The 26,963-nt window shown below is 41.9% G+C and overlaps 1 protein-coding gene across 2 annotated transcripts in view; it reads right to left on the reverse strand.

The window, feature by feature from the left end:
- Window positions 1-9,811: 9,811 nt before the first annotated feature.
- HEATR5A (HEAT repeat containing 5A) overlaps window positions 9,812-26,963 on the reverse strand; it is a 76,612-nt gene continuing 59,460 nt past the window's right edge. For both annotated transcript variants that reach the window (XM_064148489.1, XM_064148480.1), the window contains 8 exons: window positions 26,233-26,481; window positions 23,006-23,133; window positions 22,038-22,185; window positions 20,532-20,804; window positions 17,116-17,340; window positions 15,321-15,475; window positions 12,320-12,533; window positions 9,812-12,047 (listed from right to left, as the gene is read on the reverse strand). In XM_064148489.1, the coding sequence (XP_064004559.1) occupies window positions 11,746-12,047; window positions 12,320-12,533; window positions 15,321-15,475; window positions 17,116-17,340; window positions 20,532-20,804; window positions 22,038-22,185; window positions 23,006-23,133; window positions 26,233-26,481 (1,694 nt within the window). In that variant the 3' untranslated portion in view covers window positions 9,812-11,745. The remainder of the gene's footprint in view (window positions 12,048-12,319; window positions 12,534-15,320; window positions 15,476-17,115; window positions 17,341-20,531; window positions 20,805-22,037; window positions 22,186-23,005; window positions 23,134-26,232; window positions 26,482-26,963) is intronic.

Consider the following 26,963-nt stretch of genomic DNA (forward strand, 5'->3'; position numbering starts at 1 on the left):
GGAATGACTGAGTTTTGTTACAGAAAATAGGAAACTGGCCAAAATTCAAAGTGAAACACACCTACAACTCAAACAAAACAAGAAGTCTGGAATTATTCTGTGTATTTTTAATTGATATGAAAGCCAGAACCCAGTGTAATTGATGTTTTTGTTAGCTGTACTGCCTACCTCTGTACACATGCCAAGTTAATGTTTCCAAAAATATCACTCCTCTAGAGAAAATAGATCAGAGGGTGACATAAACAGACTTTGGACACCTCCTCCACAAATTGGAGTTGTTTATGCTAAAGGTCAGCGTTGTGCCTAGCCAAATAAACACTTAGGATATTTATGGATTATTTATCCTTTTGCTTCGACACTTTTTTCTCTGCCACCTACACAATAATATAGTAGAAAACACTGAAAGTTCCTACTCCACCAGAAAGAGTATGAATAATTTTGTACATGTTTCATTTTCTTGTTGAATATTATGCTTTCGAAGAAAAAAGTTAATACATCTTGACTGCATGTTTCAAAGCAAACTTCCTTGCTGTATGAGGCAATTTGGCTGAATTTGTCCATGGAGTCAGGCTCAGAGGTGGGGTTATTCAGTCTGAAGAAGAGAAGGCTCTGAGAAGACCTTACTGTGGCCTTCCAGTATCCCAAAGGGGGTTACAAGAAAGATGATGAGGGACTTTTTAGGATGTTAAGTAGTGATAGGAGTAAGGGGTATGGAGCAAAACTAGAAGTGGGTAGATTCAGATTGGGTGTTAGTAAAAAATTATTCATCATGAGGGTGGTGAGACACTGGAATAGGTTGCTGAGAAGGTGGTGGAAGCCCCATCCCTGGAGGTTTTTAAGGCCAGGCTGAATGTGGCTTTGAGCAGCCTGATCTAGTGTGAGGTGCCCCTGCTCATGGCAAGGGATGTGGAGCTAGATGATCTTTGAGGTCACTTCCAAGCCTGACAATTCTGTGAATTAAGCATGTTCTTAGAAATATTTTCTTCTAGAAAACTTCTTTCCTCCCTCCAACTAAAATACAGTTAGTAAAAGTCTTGACATTTAAACACTCCTAGGTTATCATTGTGTCTTCTTAGCTAGTTCACCATTGCACAAGCCTGGGGAGTACAAACAACAGTGTCAGTGCCTACGCAATCTGCTGTCACAAGGACTGTGTGCAAGGTTGCCTCTTTGGGAGTCCCAAGTGCTGCAGTGACACATGTTGATGTGGTGAGTGCATGACTAATGCTGACCTGGTAAATGCATGAGTGATGTGCTGGTGTTTATGGAGGTACAGGGCTGAGTCATTGCTCTTCTTGTTAGACTCCTCCTCAGGAGAATGTCAGCTTCCTGGAAGGTTCTCCTCGGAGCTGAGAGAATGAACATGCAGAGTGTGGTTTTCAGAAAACTGCAATGACTCCAAAACTACTTCTTATTCTTTGTGAAATGATTGTTCAAAATCATATACACTGTAGTGCTTATTCCTGAGTAAAGCAACCTATGTGGAACTTTTTTGTTGTTGTTTTTTTTTTAGTTGTTTCTTTTTTACATGTAAGTTTTTGTTGTTGTTTGGGTTTTTGTGTATGTGTGTTCCAGGCTGGAGAACTGAGTCACCTTTATATAATTTGTACCTCAGTTTGCCTTCTGTTCTGTTACTTATTTGGATGTAAAATAGAAAGCAACCCATCATCACAGCCTGCCCTCACTCAAGTCCCTCCCACTTCAACTGCCAAAGAAAGTGAGGCAGAAATTATGCAACACTTATGTATTTTAGGCTGTTAGCTGTACCCTGTCTACCAGTAACATAGGCAACAGCAATAAATCTCAAGCCAAGGCAAGTGCAAGGAATGATCAGTGACTCAGGTCACAGTATTTCTGCTTGTAATGGCACAAACAAGTTTATAACTTTTTGAATCAGAAAATTCATTGAGACTTTGGGTTCTTTCCTCCTAGTTTTAGCTCCTTGTTATATGAATAAAATGCAGGTAATCCTACCAAGCACCTGAGGTAGGTCCCAGAATTTAAATGAAGTGTTGCAAATGAATGTCAATGATCTGTGCTGATGAGAAGATTTATGGTAAATGTCTTAATCACCAAATGATTCTTCTACATTCTGAGATTTAAAATCCCCAGCCACTGAGAATTTCATTGTAAAGAGGGTAATTTTTACAGACTTGAAAGCTTACTAATGCCTTTTACTATTCTTGTAATTAAATTATGCCCAATTCACTACTTTTGAGTGTCTTGACATGCAGAAACAAGAAACAGTCTCACACACATAAAACTTGAATGTCTGGATTAATTGCTAGCTGGAAAGAATTACATCCATCGTTCAAACAGGGAGAAGTCAGCAAAATACTATGGTGGAGCATGGCAAATACGAACAGTAGCACCATCCTAGGATACATGAGACAGGTACATGTACCAGGACTCCAGAGATCCACATGATGAGAGAGTAGCACAGGAGAAATCTTTCGTACCCATTTTTTCTTGTTGCACTGCACATTTTACCTTCTGGACACCCACTGACTTATGCCAGTAAAAGGGGATTTCCATCAACAGATCACAGATTACTCCTACTGTTACACACAATTTTGTAGTAACTTGTAGTGACTACTTGTTCTAACTTTTGTAGTCTTGTGTACTTGGTATCAATGCCTTTAAAATGAGTCTATCTGTAAAGTACTTACTTTGTAATTCCATCCAAGGCTGCTGTGCCTGAGCTTCCAGTACTGATGTCCTGTTTGCACTGACTCATAGTTCTCTATGGTAAGACAGCAGGAATATTTTGTTATGCTTTTACTGTAATTTTTGACACAGGGTTGTATTCTTATACCATAAATCATTAGCTCATTTGCTGTCTGCATACATTTCTGTGTAAACACAGATCTCAGTGGACACAGGTGACTTACTGAATGACTGAATATTGTGTGTTTAGCCTGCATCAAAGCAAGAATTTACCTATTTTTTTTTCATACAGTGTCAGTCTTAACATCAACGTACCAAGTTATCAACAAATGCCATTCTACCAAAGTCAACAAGGCCTCACCAGTTTGAGCCAGTAGGCAGTTTGGCTCATATCCTAGCATCTATTATAAGAGTTTAGCTAAACTAAGTCTCAAGAAATATAAAGTGTGTGCAAGATTCTTAGCTAGACTGACACTTTAAGGTGAGGCCTTGAAGCACTTTAGCTGGGCATTTTGTTTCTAGCCTGTCTCCAACAAAGCAGTTGTTCACTAGAGTCAGTGTCACACAGTAGCTCTTGAATCAAGAATACGTCTCTGTTCTCTAGAATTAAATTCAGACATTAAAGAGGACAAAGAGCTGGTAAGTGTGTTTGTAGACTTTCTGCTCGTGTTTCGTGAGAAGAAATAGTAAGATTGCCTCCTGATAGCTGATTTTTAGGGAGCGTGAGGGTTATTTTGATAGAGAAGTGTTACCTGCTTACACTGCGTCCCCACATTAAGTGGTGTCAGCAGTTAGTACAAATATTCCTGTCATTTTTGCAGTAACATTTCATGTGCAGTTATGTTTGTATGTCCTTACAGCTCCTCGACTATAACAATTAGTCTGTGTTCCAGAAAGGGAGTTGCCTAGGGATGCTAAATACCCCAGGCATGACCCATGCCTGTGATTCCCAAGTATTTAATACTTGAGTCAGTGACTTTGGCAGGAATTTTTAATAGAGAACTACTGAAAGGTCTCAGCTGAAATGCAGGCTTCACTGTACATGAGTAATGAAAGAAATCTCCACTTCAGAGTTTACAGTTGACAGAAAATTCAGACAAAGGCTACAAAGGAGAGAACATAGAATCATAGAATGGGTTTGGTTGAAAGAGACCTCCAAAGGTCATCTAGTCCAACCTCCAACATAGTCAGTACTGCTAGTTTGACTCTGAAGTCCCACTTCTACTTGTTAGCAACCTTCTAGATATATGGAGTGTAGTCTTTCTTTGTGCAAAGACAGCCAAGAGGAGCCCAAAAGCTATTCTACATTTCCAGTCCATATTAGTCATGGCTGCAAGGTACCCTGCATCTCCTGGCACTGGAGGCGACCCTCTGAGACTAGGAAGATGCACCCACAGGAAAGGATTCTGTCCTGGCACTGCAAAGAAAGGGAGCACAGGTAGAAGGGAGGTGAGGTACCAGTACCACACCAACTCGAAGATTCTTTCCCTGTTGAGAAACTTAGATAACAAATCAAAGGCAAGTGTACAGCCCCATCTCAGGGGCAGGACTGGTGCCTCTTGCATGGCAAGGTTACCCAACATTTAGCATTGCTGGTAATTCAATGGGGAAGTAATAAGCAGCGTTGTGAGAAAAACAACTGTTTTGTGGCCACAGCAGTCACATGCAAATGTTCTTACAAGTTACCTCAGGAAGGTAATCTCAGGAAGCAGTCATCAGACAGACATTTAGAAGAAAATTGTGCCCTCCATCCCGATATTGTACTGTCATCTCCCAATGTATGAAATTCAGATGAAACCAGTAGGGGGGGGGGGGGTGTGTAACTGGTCAGGAATTAGCCCAAAAGCATATTTCAAACAAACGATATTTCCTCCCATGACAATGGCAGCAATGATGTGCTATGGTAAATACGTGAGAAAATGTAAAAGGATGAAGTTAATCTCACAGTCACCCTTTCGGGAAACTATTCCATTTGTCTTTCTGATTCTAAAATATTTTGGATGAGAAGGGGAGTACTCTGATTTTAGAGTAGAAACAACTCGGGAAAACAAGCTCGTGTAGACACTAGCAGACATTGAGATACAGTCACTTTCTCCAGATTTACAATTCGTCAATTTGTTAAATTTTGGGAGCTTTCCAATGACGTGTTTGAGGTTTGTTTTGTTTTTCCCAGAATACTGTTTTGCCGCAGTGTTAGTTGCTGAAAACTTATTCATCAGTTCTAGTGATCTAGTTAGTAGAACTGGAGTCAACAGTGACCTAATTGTAGTTCAGCTAAGCAATGGGATGATCTTGGATTTTTAAATGGGCTCACCCACTTCACAATCATCCTTCTGCTCCGGAACAGCTCTGTTAGCAAGGATAATTCACTGGCATTGCTGTAGCTGTGAATTAATTCAGAGGCTTTGATTTCTAGAGAGCATTTGCTGCAGTACAACGATTGGGACGTCTTGACCAGATAATCCGTGCGGCAAGTACTTTATTTGCATGACAATAGTCCAAGTGGCCTCAGTGTACTTCTGTCAAGGTCGACAAAAACACCATTCCGTGAATAATTAGAGCCCCCTCAGGTGGTGTTGGAGTCGGAGGGACAAACAAGGGCACAGCAATGTTCATCTTTCACAGACTCTCGTTTCCATTTCCCCTCTCCCCAAAAGGACGGCAAGCACGTTTATTTGTGCTTTGGAAAATCAGTTCCCCTCTCAGGCCCTGCTTTGTGCAAACTGTTACCAGCAACTTCTTCTTCTTCAGAACTGGGGAGTAAGACCAAGCTATGATTAAAGGCTGAAGGCGTTTACCCTCTCTTCTTTGACCTGAAGGAACTAGTGTGCTACCAGCAATTACAGGCAGTTGGAAGTTCCCTGCGATCACAATGGCCAGAAACCAGTTAAGTGCATTCTGATCCATCTACCTGCCTCACAAAAACTCATCTAACAACGACCATGACAAACACTTCCCAACCCTCTCTGCATTCTTTCTGGCCACTGAACACCCTCCAGTGGTCTTAATTTCAACAGACCCACTGGTTTAGGTAAAAATCCTAATCTAAGAACGGTGATGAAAATCTGGCAATTGAAGTAACTCCTTTTAAGTAATTTCAGAACCTTATACTAGTAACATGCAAAGTGTGTACACAGGGCTGTTGTAACCAACAATCAGAGGGCAACAGAAACTAGAAGCCTGCATCTGACGGTGCAGTTGAGCAGTTACATCATTTCACTTTTGCCTTATTCATTTGCATACCGTTTAAGCATTTTCGCCAGTTTTTTTTGTGTGTACGAGTAGAGCAAATCTTTCTGATGAAGCTTAAGTCACTTTGATGACTGTTTTTTGCTAACAAGTGCAGAGCCCCAGTACTGCATGCAAGTAACTTTGCATTCCTTTTTATAGTAATGTCATTACCATGTTTTATCCTCTGCTGCCAGTACAAAGTGTTTTGCTTTTCTTTACATGGATGGCTGGCAGCCTTTATACTTACCATCAGGGAAAAAAAGAACAGGCAGGAGGGGCAGTACAAAACAGAACAAGCAAAGCTAATGTGTCATAAAATGTTGTGAACGTTACAAGTCAGAAGACAGATTAAATTTTACAGATTAAACTTTACAGTTTAACCTGTAAAATGCTTCATAGGATTCCAGTCAGCAGTTAAACTTTGGCATCTCACACAGGCCCTTCTGAAGCAACGAGTCAACCAGGCAACTGGTTAAATGAAATTGAATTCCTTCTATCCATGCACATTCTCATTCTGCTTCCCCCCTTCCTTCTTTTCTGTTCTGCTCTAAACCTTCAGCTTTTGCTTGATTTGAAAAAACAATCTCTTGTTACTTCAGCCTTTTTTTTTTCATTTGCTTCTTTGCTGGTGCTTTTCCCTCTGGCCTGCTCCATCTTTGCAGCAGTCTGTCTTGGTTCACTGTACGGAGCATACTGCCCTCTAGCACGAGTACCCAGCAGAAGTCACTTGGCAGGTCATGGCTGGGTGTTGGCTATCTGAACAGAAGGCAAACAACTACAGAAGATCTTTATCACCCAGCGCTTTGTCTTCGTGGCTACAATCGTTAGGCGGCAGGGAGCTGACCTGGCCGTCTTGCTTGGATCTGTGGACCTACCAGATGCAGGCTTCTTGTCCTCCAGCTGCAGAGCTGTTAATCGGTGCTGCAGAGGCACCGCAGGCTGTGATGGAGGTTTCTTCTTCATGTTAGTTCTAACCCTCGTGATTTGCCATTCCCCACCTTCGCTAGCTTTCTTTTTATGACTGTGGCGTTGGGGAGTTTTGGGCTGTTCGGCCACAGGCCGTGGGTTCGGTGCAGGCTGCACATGAATCCAGTTGTCTGTCTCCATTTCGGTCTGACACTACTCAGCCTCTTGCCTGTCTCCTGTGTAGCTCAGCCACCTGCTGCAGAAAGTCCTCCCCTCGAGCACAGCTTTTGGTGGGAGTGACTTCAATCTGCCTGCAGCAGTCTACTACTGCTCCCTGGAGGCATTTAAATAGCCCACACTTGTTAAATATATGTGTATATATACTCTTTATATACTTAAGATTAGGCATAGGCAGGCTTTTTTGTCACACAAAAATATTAAGCTTTTTAAATAGACAATGTAAACACACAAAGTAAAGATGCATGCAGCCCACATGCTTCATTGTAAAAGACAATTCACTGGGAGAGCATCTACTGGTGCTTGTAGAGAACTGGCAGGACAAGAATCAGCAAGGAGGCGTGAGACACAGGAAGGGGGAGTGGGGAAAGTCTTCGGTGTATGGTTAAATACGTTTGTCTCTTTTCGTTTGGCTAAACATTAAAGAAGCTTGAATAACAGACAATACCTAACAGAAGAATGGAATTAAAAATCCAAACTTGTTTGTGGTTGTATTTCTTCAAGAAAAAAAGAAATTAATTAAGTGTCAGGAGCTTGTAACCCGAGCCAACTCTAGGCAGCAGAGGGAGGTTGTACTAAGATTCAAAAATTCCTTTTGGAGTAAATTGAAGCAAATCAACACCAAACTGCTGATGAGTTGGGTTTGTTAGAGCCAGTGAAAACTGCTGGTAATGGACCAGAGCAGAGAGAAAATGGGAAGAAAAGGGAAAGGAAAAATGAGAGAGAAATCAAATAAAGATATCAGCACTCCTTGGATCCAGTGTCGTTTTCACAGGCATAACCCAAGTCCTTCAGTGGCAGGTGTGCATCCCAGCAGTGTCTTCTGTGATAGATGCAACACATAGACCCTGGAAGTAGTGGTCCTTTCGGTAGAGGTGGAGAGGGCGGTGTCTCCCGATCACAGAGGTGTGCCTGACTCAGCTGTGCAATCCAGTGCAATGTCTCCATCGGCTTTCCAGTGGCCTGCTGCAGTGGTTTTAAAGAGGGAGCTCCTACGTCCTCCGCAGGAATTCTCCTTTCATTACTAATCCAGCAGCTCTTCAAAGCCATTAAGGCCATCACCCCGTCTGTTCAAAACCAGGTTTGTCACACTTTGTTTGAGACAATAGAGTCATGAAGGGCTATCAGCCCTGCCCTGCCACAACACTCGTTTGAGACGCTAGAGGATTTGGCTATCACATAGAGGAAGACTAAAGGAAATCTACATCTGATATCTAAAAGCCAAATCCTTTTTATAACTGAAACAAGCTTCTAGCTGTAAGATTCACCTCTAAAAATCTTATTAAGTGGCTTTACTCACGTTTTCCAGTTCGTTGTTTTAAATGTATATAATACAGCACAACTCAAGGCACAGCTATTTTCACCACGTGGATAAATTAATTACCTGGATAAATTAAGGTCACACATTGTCTCCTAACTTACAGCAGACACTGAAAATGAGCAATGGTTCTCTTTATCGAATAATGTTTGCCTCTGCAGTCACACAGATGTGGTGCTTTTGCACAGGACTTGACCAAGAAACATCATAATGCATAATTACAAAACTTGTCAGCGACTGAGTTGTGAATCTTCTATGCAATCCAGGACTAAGTTATTCTGAACTTCAATTTCTGGCTTTTCAGAGCCTGCTTGGTGCTTATGCAATTGGAGCATGCTTCTTAATTTTGAGCAAAGGTTTAATCAGATGGCATTAGCACTAAAAAAGTTAACAAAAAAACTGTTAATGCTGTTTTTATACTTTACAGAAAATGAGAAGTAGCAGCCACGGATACCTGTACTAGCAACCAACCTTCTCAGCAGTATTTTTGGTGACTCCAGTAGTCATGATGTCAGTTTAATGATAGTATTTCAAGTCCTGTAAGAACCTCTAAGAAGAAAGACAAGGACTGTTTAGTCTGGAGAAGAGAAAGTTGAGAAGTGATCTTACTAATGCCACGAAATATCTGAGGAGTGGGTGTCAAGACAAAATGGGACAAGTTCTTTTCAGTGGCACCCAGTAATAGGACAAGGAATAATGGATATAAGCTAGAACACAGTAAGTTCCACCTCAACAGGAGAGAAAACTTCTTTACTGTGAGGGTGACAGAGCACTGGAGCAGGCTGCCCAGAAAGGTTGTGGAGTCTCCTTCTCTGGAGACTTTCAAAACCAACCTGGACATGTTTCTGTGCAGCCTGCCCTAGGTGATCCTGCTTTGGTAGCAGGGGTGTACAGGATGATCCTTGGAGGTCTCTTCCAACCCCTAACTTTCTATGATTCTGTGATTCTTAATGATTTTCCAGAAGCAACTTGGAAGGCGAAAGAAAAATCCTAACCCAAACCACACATAAAAATAAAATCATAATAAAAAAGCACCCAGTAATTTTTTAAGGGAAATTTGAAATTAAGAAATTACTACTGAGACAAAGAAGAGTAACTGCCAAATTTAATGGAACTCCCTTTCATCACAGCCAACGACTACAGATTTCACTGCAATGTAAAGGTGGAACAGAGACCTTCTGGTTCTCTGGGGAAAGACTGATGACATCTCAACCATCTTTCCATGGTTCAAACATTTCAGCACTTGGCACAGACACATCTCCCTCATTCCACTTATTTACCCCTTAAGCTATGCAGAACAGAGTAAGACCTGCAATGTCAAGTCACAGACCTTGGTGCAGCCAGCCCAAACGGTTCTTAGGAGGTTCCTTTTGGCAGCATACAAACCTTTTCTCTCTGTTACTAAAGTTCTTACAGCTCCTCTGATACTGGGTGAAACGAGTAAGACAAATCTTAAGTGAAGAAAATTAGCTTTATTTCTGTAAATTAGAAAAATGAGTTGTTAGAACTTTGGTCAAATGGTTAATTCTGTACAATTTACAGTTATATCTATATACAAAACTTATAATAAAATACAGTACATCACATCACACTTTTCCTGAGTCACAGTGTGTTTCTCAGCTCTGAAAATCTCTGTTTTTTTCTTCTTCCTTTTACAGTAATTAGTTTCCAGAAGGAACTACTACCCCACAGTGTAATAGCATTTGGTTTAGGTAATACTGCTATTAAGAAAGTCAATATACATAGAAAATACTTTACAGTCATTGCAATTCCAATAGTTCTTCTTCCATATTAAAATACGTTCCTTGATAAAATGTTAATTAAATATTCCTTCCTATGAGTTTGTTGCACTTTGTTTGACATGAGGCAAGCTATCTTCAAATATGTCCCACTCCCATTGCAGAGAGACATAAATTCAGGTGAGTAAGGTGTAGATATTACTGATCATTTAAAGATCAGGAGACATACATCCAGATAGAGCAGGAGTCTGAATCGAGGCACAATGTATTTAAATTGCTGTCCTAGCCTGGACAAGATATGTAAGCTTCAACTGCCTAGCTGGCCTAATACAAAATTAACACGAGTATTGATCCTGAAAAGTGAGACTGTCAAGCAGCAAGGCACCCAGCCTGCAAATGCTTACTCTGCACAACAGTCCCTCTGGGTAAAGCACTATGGAGTCCTCAGTGAAGAAGCAGCAGGGTAGAGCTGCATTTAACTGTGTCTATTAAATCCCAGCCAGCTCCAGAAGTTGTTAGGATTAAAGCTCTCAATATTGCCTTTACTGAGTTGGAGTTTATGAGTTCAACAATAATCTATTGTAAGGCTTACGAGGATATTTAATCTGTTTACTTAATGATACAGTGTGTTAAATTAGTAATTAGGATAGATTACAACCTGCAAGTAAATTTATGTCCTACTTAAATCAAAAAACAGTTGGGTCCAGTTTTGGTGTCCCCACCATAAGGATACGGAGCTGTTAGAGTGAGTCCACGGGAGGGCTACAAAGAGGGAGATGGAGTTGTTTAGCCTAGAGAAAAGACAACTCCAGAGGGGACCTCAGAGCTGCCTCCCAGTACCTGAAGAGATCCTACAGGAAGGCTGGAGAGGGACTTTTCAGAAGGGTATCTGGCAACAGATCAAGGGGAACGGTTTGATGCTGAGAGAGAGTAGGTTTAGACTGGATCTTGGGAAGAAATTCTTCAGTACGGGGGCAGTGAAACTCTGGAATAGGCTGCCCAGGGAGGTTATGGATTCCTCCTCCCTGAGGCTGTTCAAGGCCACGTTGGATGAGGCCTTGAGCAGCTGAGTCAGGTTGAGAGATGACCCTGCCCATGATGGAGAGGTTGGAGGAGATGAGCTCTAAGGTCCTTTCCAACCTAATCTATTCTATGATTTTAAGAACTTATTTTGACACCACATTAATTTGAAACAAAATTACAAAATTTTATTTAATGGCTTAATGTGGGCTGCTCCTAAAGGTATCTGTGGTAAAGTTCACTATAATTTGTAACATGTTAGATGACCCCTAATAGACTTAGTCACAGTGTTTAGAGATGTTTAAGAAGCCTTACACTAAGATAAAGTTATCTAGAGATTTGCTGTTTCTTTAAAAAACTCTGTAATTCTTCAGTGCAAAGGAGACCCCAACTATGGAGACACTCAACTCAGGCTTGATGGGGCTCTGAGCCACCTGATCAAGTCAGGGATGTCCCTGCTTACTGCAGGGGCGTTGGGTTAGTTAACCTCTAGAGGAATCTTCCAAGCCAGGGCGTACTATGATTCTACAGAATATATGAGATCAAGTCCTAGCTCTCCTGATTAGAAATGTAGAGGGACCTGTTGTTGTGTTGATATCAAAGTGCATAAAATGACAATACGAGACTTCAAAAAAAATTGGTCTTTAGCTGAATGCTTGAACTTTTCCCTGGATTCTTTGCATGTTTAGCAGTCTTCACTTTGAGACTTTCTTGATTGCCTTTTACAGCTGACTCAAGCCTGGCTTTCATAGTGGGAGAGGAAGCCATTAGCTTTTTGAAAACTGCCGAGTACTGCGGACCAATCTGCATCAGATTCTGCAAAGCAAACTCATGTAGATGTTTTGCTGAGTTTGTAGCAGAAACCAGGGCATTTTCATCCAAAAGAAAGGAAATAAGGATGGGAAGAAAGCAGGCCACCAAATGCGCACCTATAAAGATGGAAAACACAACTTAAGTATACACTTTCTAAAACCAGCTTCAAATTCTAGATAGAAGTATTTAAGTTAACACTCATCACACACTATAAAGCAAAAATGTTATCTGAACTGCAGGGAAAAAAGAACCAAGATTCTTCTTAGCAATGTTGTTAGCAATTAGAGCTCAAGACTGGATTCACAATGGCTGCTTTGTTTTAATTTGTTAATTATGGCAACGTTCAGCCTGTGTAATGCTTTGGATAATTGTAGTGAAAGTAACTCACGGTGCTCTTCCTCAGCAGTGGCTGTAAGAGCTGTAACCACCTTGATTCCCTCCTGGATGACCTGAAGTTCAGCAGCATTCTCAGGTTTTGCTTTTTCTGTTTCCTGCAGTTTACCCACAATGGATGGTGCTAGAGAATGAATGTAAGGATATGACACAGTTTTGTTTGGATGCTGAAAGATGGAGTGCAGCAGCTGGTAGCACTTGTACTGTACCTAAAGGGAAAAAACACATTTCCAGTTATGAAGGCTTGTATTTAAAAATACATGGCAGAGCATTTTAAAAACTCAGAGCTTGTCAGAGAAAAAAATACAGAAGGGGAAAAACATCTTTCACAGCTTGAAAATTTATCAAGTATCAGGCTGCTAATGCATTATACCTTATATATAGATCACAGTATCACAGAATTAACCAGGCTGGAAAAGATCTTTGAGATCGAGTCCAACCTGTCACCTAACATCTTCAATTAACTAAACCATGGCACTAGGTGCCTCATCCAGCCTCCTCTTAGAACACCTCCAGGAATGGTGAGTCCAACACCTCCCCAGGCAGCCCATTCCAATGCCAATCACTCTTTCTGTGAAGAACTTCTTCCTAACATCCAGCCTAAAACTACCCTGGCACAGCTTGAAACTGTGTCCTCTTGTTCTGTCCCTGGTTGCCTGGGAGGAGAGACCAACCCCCACCTGGCTATGACCTTCCTTCAGGTAGTTGTAGACAGCAACGAGGTCTCCCCTGAGCCTCCTCTTCTCCAGGCTGAATAACCCCAGCTCCCTCAGCCTCTCCTCATAGAGCTGTGCTGCAGCCCCCTCTCCAGCCTTGTTGCCCTTCTCTGGATGCATTGAAGCACCTCAACATCTTTCTGAAATTGAAGGGTCCAGACCTGGACAAAGTACTCAAGGTGTGGCCTAACCAATGCTCAGTGCAGGAGCAGAATGACTTCCCTGGCCCTGCTAGTCACACTATTCCTGTTACAGGCCAGGATGCCATTAGCCTTCTTGACTACCTGAGCACACTGCTGGCTCATGTTCAGTTGGCTGTCAACCAGTACCCCAGGTCCCTCTCTGGCTGACTGCTCTCCAGCCACTCTGTTCCCAGCCTGTAGCACTGCATGGGATTGTTGTGGCCAAAGTGCAGTACCTGGCACCTGGTTGTGTTAAAAGTCATGGCATTGGACTGTGCCCATTTATCCAGCCTGTCCAGGTCTCTCTGTAGAGCCCTTCTACCCTCTAACAGATCAATAGGAGGTTATAGGAGCATTGTAATTTGTAATCAAATTATCAAGAGAATCTGGATCATGCTTCCTGTTTCATTCCACTAAGTTACAGAATCAGAGTATGTATATGGTTGGAAGACAACTCAATATCATTCAGTTCAACCCTTGACCCGGCTCTGAAGGGTCAACACCAAACCATGTCCCTAAGCACCAGGTCCACACACTGCTCAAACTCCTCCAGGGCTGGTGACTCCACCACTGCCCTGGATGGACCATTCCAGCGTTTGAGAACCCTTTCATGGAAGAAGTATTTCCTAACATCCAGCCTGAACCTCGCCTGCTGCAGCTTGGAACCATTTCCTCTACTCCTGTTGCTTGCCATCGAGGAGAAGAGGCTGCCCCTTCCTCACACCAGCCTTCCTTCAGGTAGTCAGAGAGCAATGAGGTCTCCCCTCAGCTTCCTCCCAGCCTTCTCAGATGCTCCTCATAGGTCCTACATCCTACATCTTCCTGCATTTTTGAGCTAAGGGAAAATATTTGTGTGTGAAGATTATGTTTAGCACTGTTCTGAAAATACAGCTGACTTAAGAAGTAAGCATTGCCTCTGCCCAAGCATGGGCATTGTTTTAAGAAGCCTTAAATGGTGCAGTAGCAGTGGCATTGGAAGGAAACAGGACTGAAGCTGTCAGGTTCCAACATTTCTGAAAGGCTCAGATGCTGAAACACTTGGGATAAAATTGGCAAATGCAAACTAATATTTTGCTGCATCTATATTTGGCATCCCAAGTTTTATATCAGTGGAAACCAATGGTTGTACTATTAGAAATGTATCACAGAACTTTAGGGGTTGGAGGGGACCTCCAAGGATCTTTGAGTCCAACCCCTCTGCCAAAGCAGGATCACCTAGGGCAGGGTGCACAGGAATGCATCCAGGTGGGTTTTGAATGTTTCCAGAGAAAGAGACTCCACAATCTCTCTGGATGGCCTGTTCCAGTGCTTTGCCACCCTCACATTAATATATAAAAAAGCACTTTCTTACAGCTCTTTCTCAAGGAAAGGTAACTTCATTGAGTTTTTGTTTCTAAGGGAAGAAGATGCAAGAAAACCAATTTACACAAATTCTCACAGTGAAATTCAAAATCTAATGCATGTTATTATCAGAGTTGGTTCTCTTCAGAGGGAGAAATTCCCAGCTCCAGGAAAAGCCATTTTTATTTGCAAGGATACAATTTAATTATTTTTGTTCCCAATATATTTTTTTGAGATGAAGAATAAAGGATGAACTGTGGCATTACAATCTGAAGCAGATTTGTAAAAATATTTCTACTAGGTCAGAACAAAGCATTTACTGTAGGTCAGGATGCTGCCTCCAATGGTTGCCAGGAGCTGACACTTATAGGACAATAAAATTTATGCAGTAGTACTTGCTCCAGCTCCCAAAGACCCACAGCTGGGGGACTTCCTGTACAAAAAACCCAGCATCTCTGTGTTGATGATAAGCTATGTGCCTAAAAAGCTACCCAACTACCATGTACTTATCAATGGATAAAGCTCTGAGTGTGATGCAATAAAAAAACATGACAGGTATACAGGAGAGTACTCAGAATAAAGACAAGAAAGTGGCACCGCTGGGCATGTTCTTGCTAACCTCTTCCAGCTGTATATTGGAATACAGCAGATACAGTCAGGACAGAATTAAGTGGCATCAACACAGAGGACAAGTGCAACAACTGAAAGTAAGCTAAAATCCATTTAATATGAGAGTTACAACTTCACCAGTACTTACAAGAGGATCTTTTGAATCAGCTGTTACTTTAAACTTCTCAATACAACGCTTCTGAAGGCACTCCACGGTAGTCACTTCTGGACTGGTAGACATCACAAATACTGTAACAGCAGTAAGCAGGCTAACTTCATCAAGTTCTTGGTGATGCCCATCTGCTATTAATAAAGTAAGCACTCTGTTAGGTTTGCATTGAAAAGTAATTCCATGAATTCCAGTGTTACAGAGCAGTGGAACAGAAATATCAATGTCTGTGTTTCTTTAGCAATCTCTCTGTTCAAATTCATGACATACTTTTATAGTGTAATAGAAGCCAAGGCCAAGATGGGAATTCAGGAGTGGTTATATAAAGTCATAGAACGGTTTGGATTGGAAGGGACCTCCAAAGGTCATCCATTAATTCATGCTCCCAACTTGGTGTCATCTGCAAACTTACTGATGCTGGACTCAATACCCTGGTCCAGATCATCAGTAAAGATACCGAACAGGACTGGGCCCAACACTCATCCGTGGGGAACACCACTAGTGAGTGGTTGTCAACTGGATGTGGCACTATTAACCACCATTCTCTGGGCCTGGCCCTCCAGCCAGTTCTTGACCCATATCAGAGTGAATCTGTCCAAGCCATAAGCTGCCAGCTTTGCCAGGAGATGTTGTGACAGACAGAGCCAAAGGCTTTGCTGAAGTCCAGGTAGACTACATCCACAGCCTTCCCCACATTCACCAGGCAGGTAACCTGATCATAAAAGGAGATCAGGTTGGTCAGGCAGGACCTGCCCTTCCTAAACCCATGCTGCTGGGCCTGATCCCTTGGCCATCCTGTAGGGGTTTTGTGATGGCACTCAAGGCAACCTGTTCCATGACCTTGCCTGGCACTGAGGTCAGGCTGACAGGTCTGTAATTTCCCAGTTCCTCCCTCCAGCCCTTCTTGTGGATGGGCATCACATTGGCCAGCTCCCTCAGCCTGTCCTTATAGCAGAGGTGTCCCAGTTCCCTGATCATTTTCATGGCCTTCCTCTGGACCTGCTCTATCAGATCCATGTCCTACCAGTATTGAGAACTTCCAGAACTGGACACAGTACTTCAGGTGAGGTCCCACCAAAGCAGAGCAAGGTAGCATATTTAGAAATAATATCATACTCTTATACTATTCCTCCCATTCCTCCTCTGTGAAAGTACAATAAACACCTCTGAAGAGCTGGTATGACATGGAAGGTTACAATCTATTTTCAGAATAATAAGAAATCTACATCCAGAACAATTGCTTTTGGTGTAACTTAAAAAAAACACAATCCAGCACTGTAAACAGAAGTTCCAACAACAAATTACAACTTAGGGAGTAAACATAAGGAACACTAAAAATACTACAAACTTGGGAAGCTGAAGAAGCAGCACACAGAAAACCAAGACATTTTTTCTTCAACTTCTGTTTTTATAGCTTCAATACAGATATGAATTCCTTGTGGAGAACCTGCCTGCAGTACAGCTCAGCTCTACCACTGAAGCCCTAACTTTTGTTTATGTCATTACCCCATATAACTGCATTGTGACTCTGCGTAACACAGGGGTAAGCCTGCAATTCCCACAGCCATGCCTTTACAGATGATGGCTTCTTGTAGGAGCTGTAGGCACAAGAGTGCAGGTCAACTACTTCCAACTAATTCTCCTGTGACTAAGATATTAGCATATTTTTTGAAGATGTGGTTTAATTTAATCTAAAACCCACAAACAACCCAAGCCTTCAACCAAACTCCTTGTTGTTGTTTTCTAAACATACAGACTCCAAAGTTGTGCTTACCTTGATCCCAGCAGTCAAGCACAGTGACCAAAGCGCTGCGTAGAAGATCTGTCCAAGCAGTTCGACTCTTCTCTGCTCGAGCCATTGGAGAAGACAAGAGTCCTTTCAGAGCTTGAAGAGATGCAGCAACAGTCAAAGGTAACTGCCCACCTGGCATTTTCACAGCAGTTTCTTTAAGTACTCCAATAATTAAGTACAAGATAGTAGGAAGGACTGAAACACTTCCTGTAAAACAAAGGAAAATGATTTCACAGAAGTGAAAAAAAAAAAGCAGCTACCTTTTACATGAAAAAAATAATTGAGGCAGTTTTCCTCTATTCTCTTCTTTATAATTACCATCTTTAATCACTTATGTGAATGGAGGAACTGGTAATTTGGAGAGAGATTTGAAATACCACCTGAGTTGCTAGGGCAAACATGGAGTTATTCTGCTTAAGTGAAGTCAAAACTTTCCCCCTTTTAAATTAGCATTGTGTATCTTGCCTTTGATGATTTTATTCTGTGAAGCGTGGAATGTTAAGAGAAAAGCAAGAACTGAAAGATTAGACTCACTGAGGAGCAGGAGAAGCTATGGGACTAGACAAAGTACTTTTTATCATGAGAGTAGTGGAACACTGGAACAAGTTGCTGAGGGAGTTAGTTGAGGCCCCACCCCTGGGGATATTCAGGCTGAGGCTCAGCAAGGCTCTGGGCAACCTGATCTAGTTGAGGATGCCCCTGCTGACTGCAGAGGGGGTTGGACTAGGGGACCTTTGGAGGTCCCTTCCAACTCAAACTATTCTATGATTATGAATTGCAAAAAACAAATTGTTAACATCTAAAGATATTTTGCAATGAAGACAATACAGTGAAGGAAATTAACAGGGGCAAATTTCACAGTGGGTAAGAGCAAATACTTCTCCCACATGATGCATAGTTAATACTTCTCTTACGTGATGCATAGTTAGCCATGGATGTCATCACTCCAGGAAATAACTAATATCAAGAATTCAGTAAGATTAATAAAAGGAGGATTTCAGACTAAGAATGCATAACAAATAATCCTATCATTGTAATAAGATCGCCTTTAAAAATACTTTGAGAAAGAGGAGACTTGAGGAGGGAAACAGATTGTCCCAGTGCCTACTGAGCAGATATTCAGCTGGGCCTGTCAGAGACAAATAATTAAATAAATACATCACAGCAGTAACTTGGCATGGTAGTTTTGCATATTCTTATGTCTTTGAATCTAACAACAAGAATTCTGTGCATATTTGAGACAAGCTAGAAACCTGTATAATTGGGCATTGCACATATCTTGAGTTCTGATTCAGCGAAGCAGAGCAAAGCCTATGGCTTCATACTGCAGAATCATTTCATCTGGAAAAGGTCTTTAAGATCAAGTCCAGCCATTATCTCATTCTATCAAGTCAAGTGCTAAGCCATGTCCCTTAGCACCACTTCTCTGTGTCTTTTAAACACTTCCAGGGGTGGGGATTCAACCACTTCCCTTGGGACCTTGTTCCAGTGTTTGAAAATGCTTTCAGTGAAGAAGCTGCTTCTAATATCCAACCTAAACCTCCACTGATGCAATTTGAGGCCATTTCCTCTCCTCCTATAACTTCTTACTAGGGAGAAGAGATGAACACCCACCGTGCTACAGCCTTCTTTCAGGGAGGTGTAGGGAGTGAGAAGGTCTCTCCATAATAAATCTACGCCCTTTCCTAGTCAGCAAAAGGCCCTTTTGCCCTCTCAGCAAAAGTCTTAACGTTTAAGGAATTAGATTTTCTGATGAGAGACTTGTTGAATACTGAGGATCTCTGACATACACACAGATATTTGCTGAACCCAAGGACATCTGCCTTTTTCATTTAAACTGTCCAGCCTCTGAAAATCGACTGTTGGAAGTCAGTAGAAAATGCAGTTCATGAACATCACTTTTTTATGCATACATATCATGACAAGTGCCTGAAATAAGTGACATGGTAGTCACAGGACCCTAACTCCAGTTACCTAAAAACAAAACAATGCAATTCCACATAGGAGTTTTCTTCTATTTGATTATAAATTGACTTTTGGAGATGCTTCGTTATTCAACTGATTGCATAAGCAAGTTTAAGCTCCTCATTTTAGTCACCTGACATAAATACTTAAGTTCTCCCAGTATAAACATTCCATCAGGTCTGATGCTGCAAGCTGTTAATTCATGGCCTAACTTGAACAGCTAAAGACATAAACAACAACAGGCAGAAAAGCAAAACCAGAGATTATTTTTCATACCACATAGTTGCCCTCAGGTCTAAGTGATGCTATGTATGTTTCCTTTGGTTTTGAACTGATAAATAATGAGCTGCAGATGGAAAAGAGAAATCATCTCATCACCTCACAATGACAGCAAGAACTGCCATTTGGAGTCTGCTAATCTCCGAAGAAGAATCTTGGGACAGAGAACATACTAAGAAAAAAGAAGATATTTCCAGACTGGTAAATGCAAAAAATTGCATCAAGTGTAACACAGATATCCAAGGTGGCAATGGAGGGGTAGGGCAAAAATGGTTTATAAGTGTGGCTTAATGGTACTGGAAGATCACAGAATGGCTTAGGCTGGAAGGGACCCTAAAGATCATCTACTTCAGCCTCCCCACTATGAGTATGGATGACTGTCAACTAGACCCAGCTGCTCAAGGCCTCCTCCAGCCTGACCATGAACACCTCCAGGAAGGAGGCATCCACAGCCTCCCTGAGCAGCCTGGTCCAGTGTCCCACCACCCTAGTACTGAAGAACTTCTTTCCAAGATCCAGTCTAAACCTACCCTCCCTCAACTTAAAGCCATTTCCCCTTGTCTTATTGTTAGCATCCTTATGAAAAGTTCCTCTCTAGCCTTGCTGTAGGATTCCATCAGGTATTGCAAGGCAGTGCTAAGGTCCCTTCAGATCAGATCACACACAGGATTATAGCATTGGGAGGTAACAGGGTAGGGATCATCTTAAAATCTGGAGCAAATACAAAGTGAACCATCTGAGAAACAACCCCAATTCCTACAGCAGTTTCCTAATGTTCAAATTATGGCCTTTAGTGAAAGGTAACAAAACACATTTGCCTCTTATCTGCATTATAAATTCCTGTCTAATCCATGTCTGCATTATAAATTCAAGCAAAAGATAACCAGGCAACTATTGTGTACTTCCCTGTACAAAATGGATCTACCAATTGTCATGCTACCCATGGGAAGGCAAGAAAAACTACTCCGTTAATTGCTTCAGTTTTTCAACTAAGTTTGTAATCTGAGAGTAAAAAATAGAACAAGAAATTGTGACAAACAAATCACAACACTTCTTGCCAGATTTATCCAGCTGAGAGAACTAAGTAATGACAAGGTGGCTTAGAAGAGCCCAATATTTTTTCACAAGTCTTTTCTTTTGATGAAACAGCATACCTTCAGGAGAACAGATTGCAGGAACATCAGAGAGAATAACTAAAGCTGCTGCCACCAGTCTACTTCCATCTTCTGAGAGTAACAGATGTTTTCCAGACTGAAGTGCAGGGCTACAAGTTAATTTAGGGTTGAGCTGGGGAAGCTGCCTGACGAGAATACAAACACACAACTCCAGTGTTGCGAAGACTAATGACTTCCCAGGTACCAATCCTCCTGTGTCTTTGCCTTCTCCAAACTCTGGTAATGTTTCCTTTTCTGCAGCACCATCATCAACTAAAACAAAAAGGAGAAATACGGCAAAAATCTGCAGGCTGTACCTTCCAAAAACTTTACATGTTGAAATCGTTCCATCATGAAGTGATAATCTTGATACACATGTGCATGGCTGCATAGTCAGAGTCCTGCTGGCCAGCACCCATCCTTCTGCATAAGCACTATAGGCACTGATGGTCAAAAGGTAGAAGTGTGCAGCAGATTTAGACATGCAACGTGTCAGGGCACCACGCTGCTATCATGTCACCTGATCAAGATGTTTTGATTTTTCTCCTTTTTTTGTTTTTTTCTTTAGAAAAATGAACTTTGGGAAGTTGTAGTCAGAGTAACTAGTGGAGTCTGGCTTGTAACTGCTGCATATTCTTGAGTAAGCTGTAAACTCCGTGTGCTCCCTGATGCTCTCATGCAGCTGATTTCAGCTTTCCACGGAGACTACTCCCTCCTTGACACCACATCACACTATCCCAACTGCAGTCTCTCCAGTTTTCTTCTCACTTCATGCTCTCTACTGTGCTAGTTTGAAGCTAGCTAGAATGTTTTGGTGAGAAGAACTAGATCATAGGCTGTGAAAGGAAGACAGTGGTGATGTCTACTCCCCTCCGAGTCTTGCTGAAGAAGAAAGGGAAACATTAGATAACACTCTCGCCATTTTCTCGCACTCTGCCTTGGGCTTTCTGACTGAACTGTGTCTCCCTAACCTCACCTTCCACTCACCTTTGCTTCTTAAGCTCTTGGCTGAACCTCTGTTCTTCCTTGGGACTGGGGTAAGGTTGAGAGGGGCAGGGGGAAGGTGCAGAGATGGTTGAGAGCCCCTCCTGGGGACTCAGGTTTCTGGGAGGGGAGTTGTGTTTCTGTATTACCTATTACCTTGTATATTTCTGTATATACTGTAAATATCTGCTTGTATATTCTGCTAAGCTGTAAATAATAAGCTTCATTTACATTCCCAGAGTCGACTGAGCCTAGTGTGGCTAATTTCTAAAGTGTGGGGGGGCAGGGAGCACCCAAACCATCACATCTACTCACCACCAAAGCCACCTGCTATCTGTCATACTACCCCAATTTCCTATGTCAAGCACCTGGATTGACTTAAATCAACTAGGGTTAGTCACCAACTGCAAAACACTTCAACTAAGACACACTTTGGAATATCCCCTTCAAGAATGCAGTTTTGCATGCAAGAATTGCTTTAACCCTGATAGTAAGCATTCAGGATCTCCTATACTGCTATACCTTCAGCACTCCTCCGCTTTTCCTTTACGTGCTCCTGAGCTGCAAAAAGGATGAGCCGAACCACTTCGAGGGCAGCGAGCTGAATATCAGGTGACTCTCTGGTCAGTATCAGCCGATGCAAAACATTCAGCAGCTCTACACCCAGCTCCTGCAGGAAGAAAAATGCTTAATATATCCCAAATTAAACTTAATACATGTCCAAGCCAACAGCATTGCTTCTGTTAATCTCACGAAGGACACACTGATGGATACAATTGCAGGAGCTAGCAAGCTCTTCAACATCCAGCTTCTAGCTCTCAGTTCAGTTCTCTGAACAAAGCAGTAATCACAGTAATTGAGAGATGAAGCACTTAAAGCTACTGAAAACTCCCAAGTAATCTTTATCTTATGGCTTTTTAACCCTTGAAAGTGAGGGTATCAGATTGTATCCTTGCTACACTATTTCCTTGGAGAGAGCATTGATAATCAGCAGAACTATCAGGTACTGTCCTCAGGCTTTACCAGTTTTGCTATGATGGACAACTGCATGTCACACAGGATGGTAAACAGCTACATTTAAAGACAAAAAAGAAGGAATTTTCAAGTTACTGCATCTTTTTGGGATCATAATCATGGTGGTGTTTGTTTGATTTTGCTCTTTTTTAACTACCTCTGCTTTTGCCCAGTTTCCTTTTATCATCTTCAAGAATTATAACAGAATTAACTGAACTACCCTTTCACAGAAAGTGTCAGACATTTTTTTTCCTGGAATTGTCTTCAACAGACTCTCATCCTACTCAGCTAAGCAACCCTACCTGACAAAGCCTTCTCAAATTCTCTGCCCCTTACTGATAATAGGTTCCATGTTGTGCTCTTCTTTCCACCTTGTTATTTTCTTACAGGTTCCCTGTTGTGCTCTCTCACAGAGACACTGTGCAAACTAAAACTGTGCCTTAATTCTGAGGGGGGTTTTAATCATTAAGACATACCTGATCACCACCTATTTTAGACCTTGGCCATGGAATATCAAAGAGTGCCTGCAGGGCATGTAAGCAGGCAACGATGTTCTCCATTGCTGCATCTGATCCAGGAGAACACAGAAATTCCACACTAATTCCTGTAAGCAACAGAAGAAAAGCACCCATATGTACTTGAAACTTTAAGCAATGTTATCAGTTACTAAATAACCTAACAGTAGACTGAGCATTTTCATTTTATATTAAGTGAAGTCACTTTGTGTTGCTACTATCTTGTGGCAAAACCTTCTATTTCCCTCAAAACAATGAAAGAATTTCACTTTCTAGAAAGCACAAGGCACTGGCTATTACAACACTGGTGTGGCCATTTGAGCTGCATTTCTAGCTCAGACATAAAAACACTGTGAACAGAGAAACTTAGAAGTGGAAGCTCTGAGTGGAAAGGTGAACACTGTAGGGATAGACCATGTAATGGCAACAATGGATAAGTTAATATAATTTCATTGGAGCTTCAAGAGCTTTATGTCTGGAAGCACAGCTTGTACCTCCCCCTTGCTGCTTCTGCTGTGCCTGCTGCTGTCTTCCCCTGCTCCTGTTTTGGCTGCTGCTGCTTTTGCTGCTTTGCCACCGCTTGACCCCTTCCTCATCTTCCTTAAGGTTATTATAGTTCTGTAGTAGTTTATTCTCCCTATACTGTTACATTTAAACTACAGGAAATAGAATTTCATTTTTTCCCGACTTAAAAAAAATGTTTGTAGTGAGTTTACTCAAGCAGAGGAGGGATCCACTCTAACCCAGTACAACTGGCTATTAATATGAATTAAGAAACAGAGCAATTTATCAGTACCTCACTGAACTCTAACTCCAATGAATAGCCATAGTGAGTACACAGCATAGTATATGACTAATCATGCTGATTTATGGCATACAAGGAATGGAAGGCTGTCTGCCAGGAAGGGACCTGAGAGTCAGAATAGACAAGCAACTGAATATGAGCAAGCAGTGTGCCCAGGTGGCAAAGCAAGCCAGTGACATCCTGGATTGGATTAGAAATGCTGTGTCCAGCAGGAAGAGGGAGGTGATTGTCCCCCTGTACTCTGCTTTGGTTAGGCCACACCTTGAGTACTGTATTCAGTTTTGGGCACCTCAATACAAGAGCAATGTGGAGGTGTTGAAGTGAGAACAGAGAGGGGCAACAGAGCTGGGGAAAGGCCTGGAGAATAAATCTTATGAGGAGTGATTGAAGGGCCTAGATATGGTTAGTTTGAAAAAGAGGAAGCTGAGGGGAGATCTCATTGCTGTCTACAGCTACCTGGAAGGCTGTTGTGGAGAGGTTGGTGCTGGTCTCTTCAAGCTGTGACTGGGTAGGTCTAGACTGGGCATTAGGAAAAAAAATTCCCAGGAAGTGTGGTCAGGTATTGGAATGAGCTGCCTAGGGAGGTGGTTGAGTCACCAACCCTGGATGTGTTTAAAAGTTGTTGGGATGTGATGCCTGGGGATGTGGTTTAGTATGAACCTTGCAGAATAGATGTATCAGTTGGACTTAGTGATCCTGAGGGTCTTTTCCAACGTGAATGTTTCTGTGATTTCCATGAAGTAACACCAAAAGTAATAATAGTTCACAAAGGCTGAGGCTTTAGCTTCTCATTTTACAAAAATGCTGAAGATTGCAGCCACCAGAACTGGATCACCAGAAATAAGTAAAGTACATGAAGCCTAAGCTTCCAAATCCTAGAGCAGATAAAATCAATTACTTCTGTATGGGCTGTCAGAACTCTTCTGTTTATGACATGAGAGATAAACTTCGTATCAACTGTGATCTATGTTCTCAGTCCAGTTGTAATTCCAAAATGTGTGATGACTTGAGAAACTGATCAATGTACACTAAAAGAACATACATGCAACAGAAAATGTCCCTGGTTAACAGTTTGTTCCTCCCTGAAGGAAGTGAAAATGAACAAGTGGAACATGTTTAGATGCATAATAAACCACCCAGGTGCCCAGGCTGAAGTATATGAATTTTGAAGCACTAATCCTGTAGTATAGGAAGCTTTTGTATCAGAGGTCCCACGTTTCACTGGAGCTAGGAGTTCCAAGGGAACTGAGCCAAGTGCAGAAGGACTGAGATTCAAAAGAAGTCCTATGCATCTGGGTCATACAAACCCACTCCAAAAAGAGATTGTGTAACAAGGATACAAAAGAGAGACCAAAGCGGAAAAAGTACAACTAGAAATGCCAAATTGTGTTAATTTAGAGAACTGGGACTCAAATCAACTGCCTGACTATCCTCTGCAGCAGTGGAGGCTCACACAGAGCTTTATATGAACTCCAGGAAACACTTATTTACTGTGAGGATGATCAAGCAGAGACACAGGTTGTCTAGAGAGGTGGAGTTTCCATCAATGGTGATATTCAAAAGCTGTCTAGACGTGGTTCTGCACAAGGAGCTTTACATGGCCCAGCTTGAGCAAAATGTGGTGGACACGATGGCCTTCACAAGTGCCCAGTGCCTGCCAACCTACACAGTATTCTGTGATGTAAAGCTGTACTTCAGTGATGCTAAACGGTATGCTCTGTGATAACTGCAGTGCTAGCACTGCCATAAAATCCACCCTTATATCACAGAATATCATAGAATCAACCAGGTTGGAAGAGACCTCCAAGATCATCCAGTCCAACCTAGCACCCAACCCTATCCAGTCAACTAGACCATGGCACCGAGTGCCTCATCCAGTCTTTTCTTGAACACCCCCAGCGATGGTGACTCCACCACCTCCCTGGGCAGCCCATTCCAATGGCAAATCACTCTCTCTGTGAAGAACTTCCTCCTAACATCCAGCCTATACTTCCCCTGGCACAACTTGAGACTGTGTCCCCTTGTTCTATTTCTGGTTGTCTGGGAGAAGAGACCAACCCCCACCTGGCTACAACCTCCCTTCAGATAGTTGCAGACAGCAGTGAGGTCACCCCTGAGCCTCCTCTTCTCATGTTTATGAGCACAGCAGTAAGCACTTGTTCAGGACTAACTCAGCTCACCCTCAATGTTTTTAATACCACCTTAAGGAAAATGCTCTACAATTTTCTCCCTAGGACTTAACATTCTTCTGATTGTAATTTTTTCTAAGAAATACAATATTCAATGACGCACTTATATGTGAATAATTACACCTTTGCTTGCTAGCAGCTTTACCTATTAACACTTTGTCTTAACCATCTAGACAGATTGTGTACTCACGAACCCAAGATCAGATGAAATCTGTCAGTATTCACATCCTCAGGAGATTTCACCAAGGGCCTGGTAGAAGAATCTTGACACATTGTGGTTGGGGTGACAGGTCTAGAGAGATTAGTAATTCCTTCATCAGGATCAACAACAATGAAACCTGTGTTAGTAAGCCATAATGCTGTAGCATAAAGTATCAGTGCCCAGGAGCTGTAGTAATGAGGTCTGGCATTTTCAATTGTCTCTGCTGTGTAAAATGTACCACCTATAAGAAGAGAAGTCACAGTTTTAAGGATGCACAGATGTAACTTATTTTCAACTGCCATATTGCCTTATTCTTACAAAGACAGATTCTTCTTCTATTTGAGATTACATTTATCTTTAAAAAAAATCATACATGAAGGTTCAATATTCAGGCTAATGAGGGCACTTAATTTAAGTTTATTTGAATAGAATCTAACACAATCAACCTTTTACATGGAATGGCTTAGATTAGAAGGGACCTTAGAGGTCATCTACTCCAACACCACAGGCAGGGACACCTCTCAGCTAGACTTGGCTGCTCAAGGCCTCATCCAATAACAAGGCCTCCATCAACCTCAAAATTAGCCAGCAAAGAAGAATACCAAGCAAACAACTTTTCACATCTGTTCTGAAGAGTCTTTAGACAGGTACACAAGCTTGACACAGTTTAGTTTTGCTGTGATCTTAACAAAAGTCAGATAGGACACTGATGATCACAGAATG

Source organism: Pogoniulus pusillus, chromosome 1 (assembly GCF_015220805.1).
Source record: "Pogoniulus pusillus isolate bPogPus1 chromosome 1, bPogPus1.pri, whole genome shotgun sequence".
NCBI classification, from domain to species: Eukaryota; Metazoa; Chordata; class Aves; order Piciformes; family Lybiidae; genus Pogoniulus; species Pogoniulus pusillus.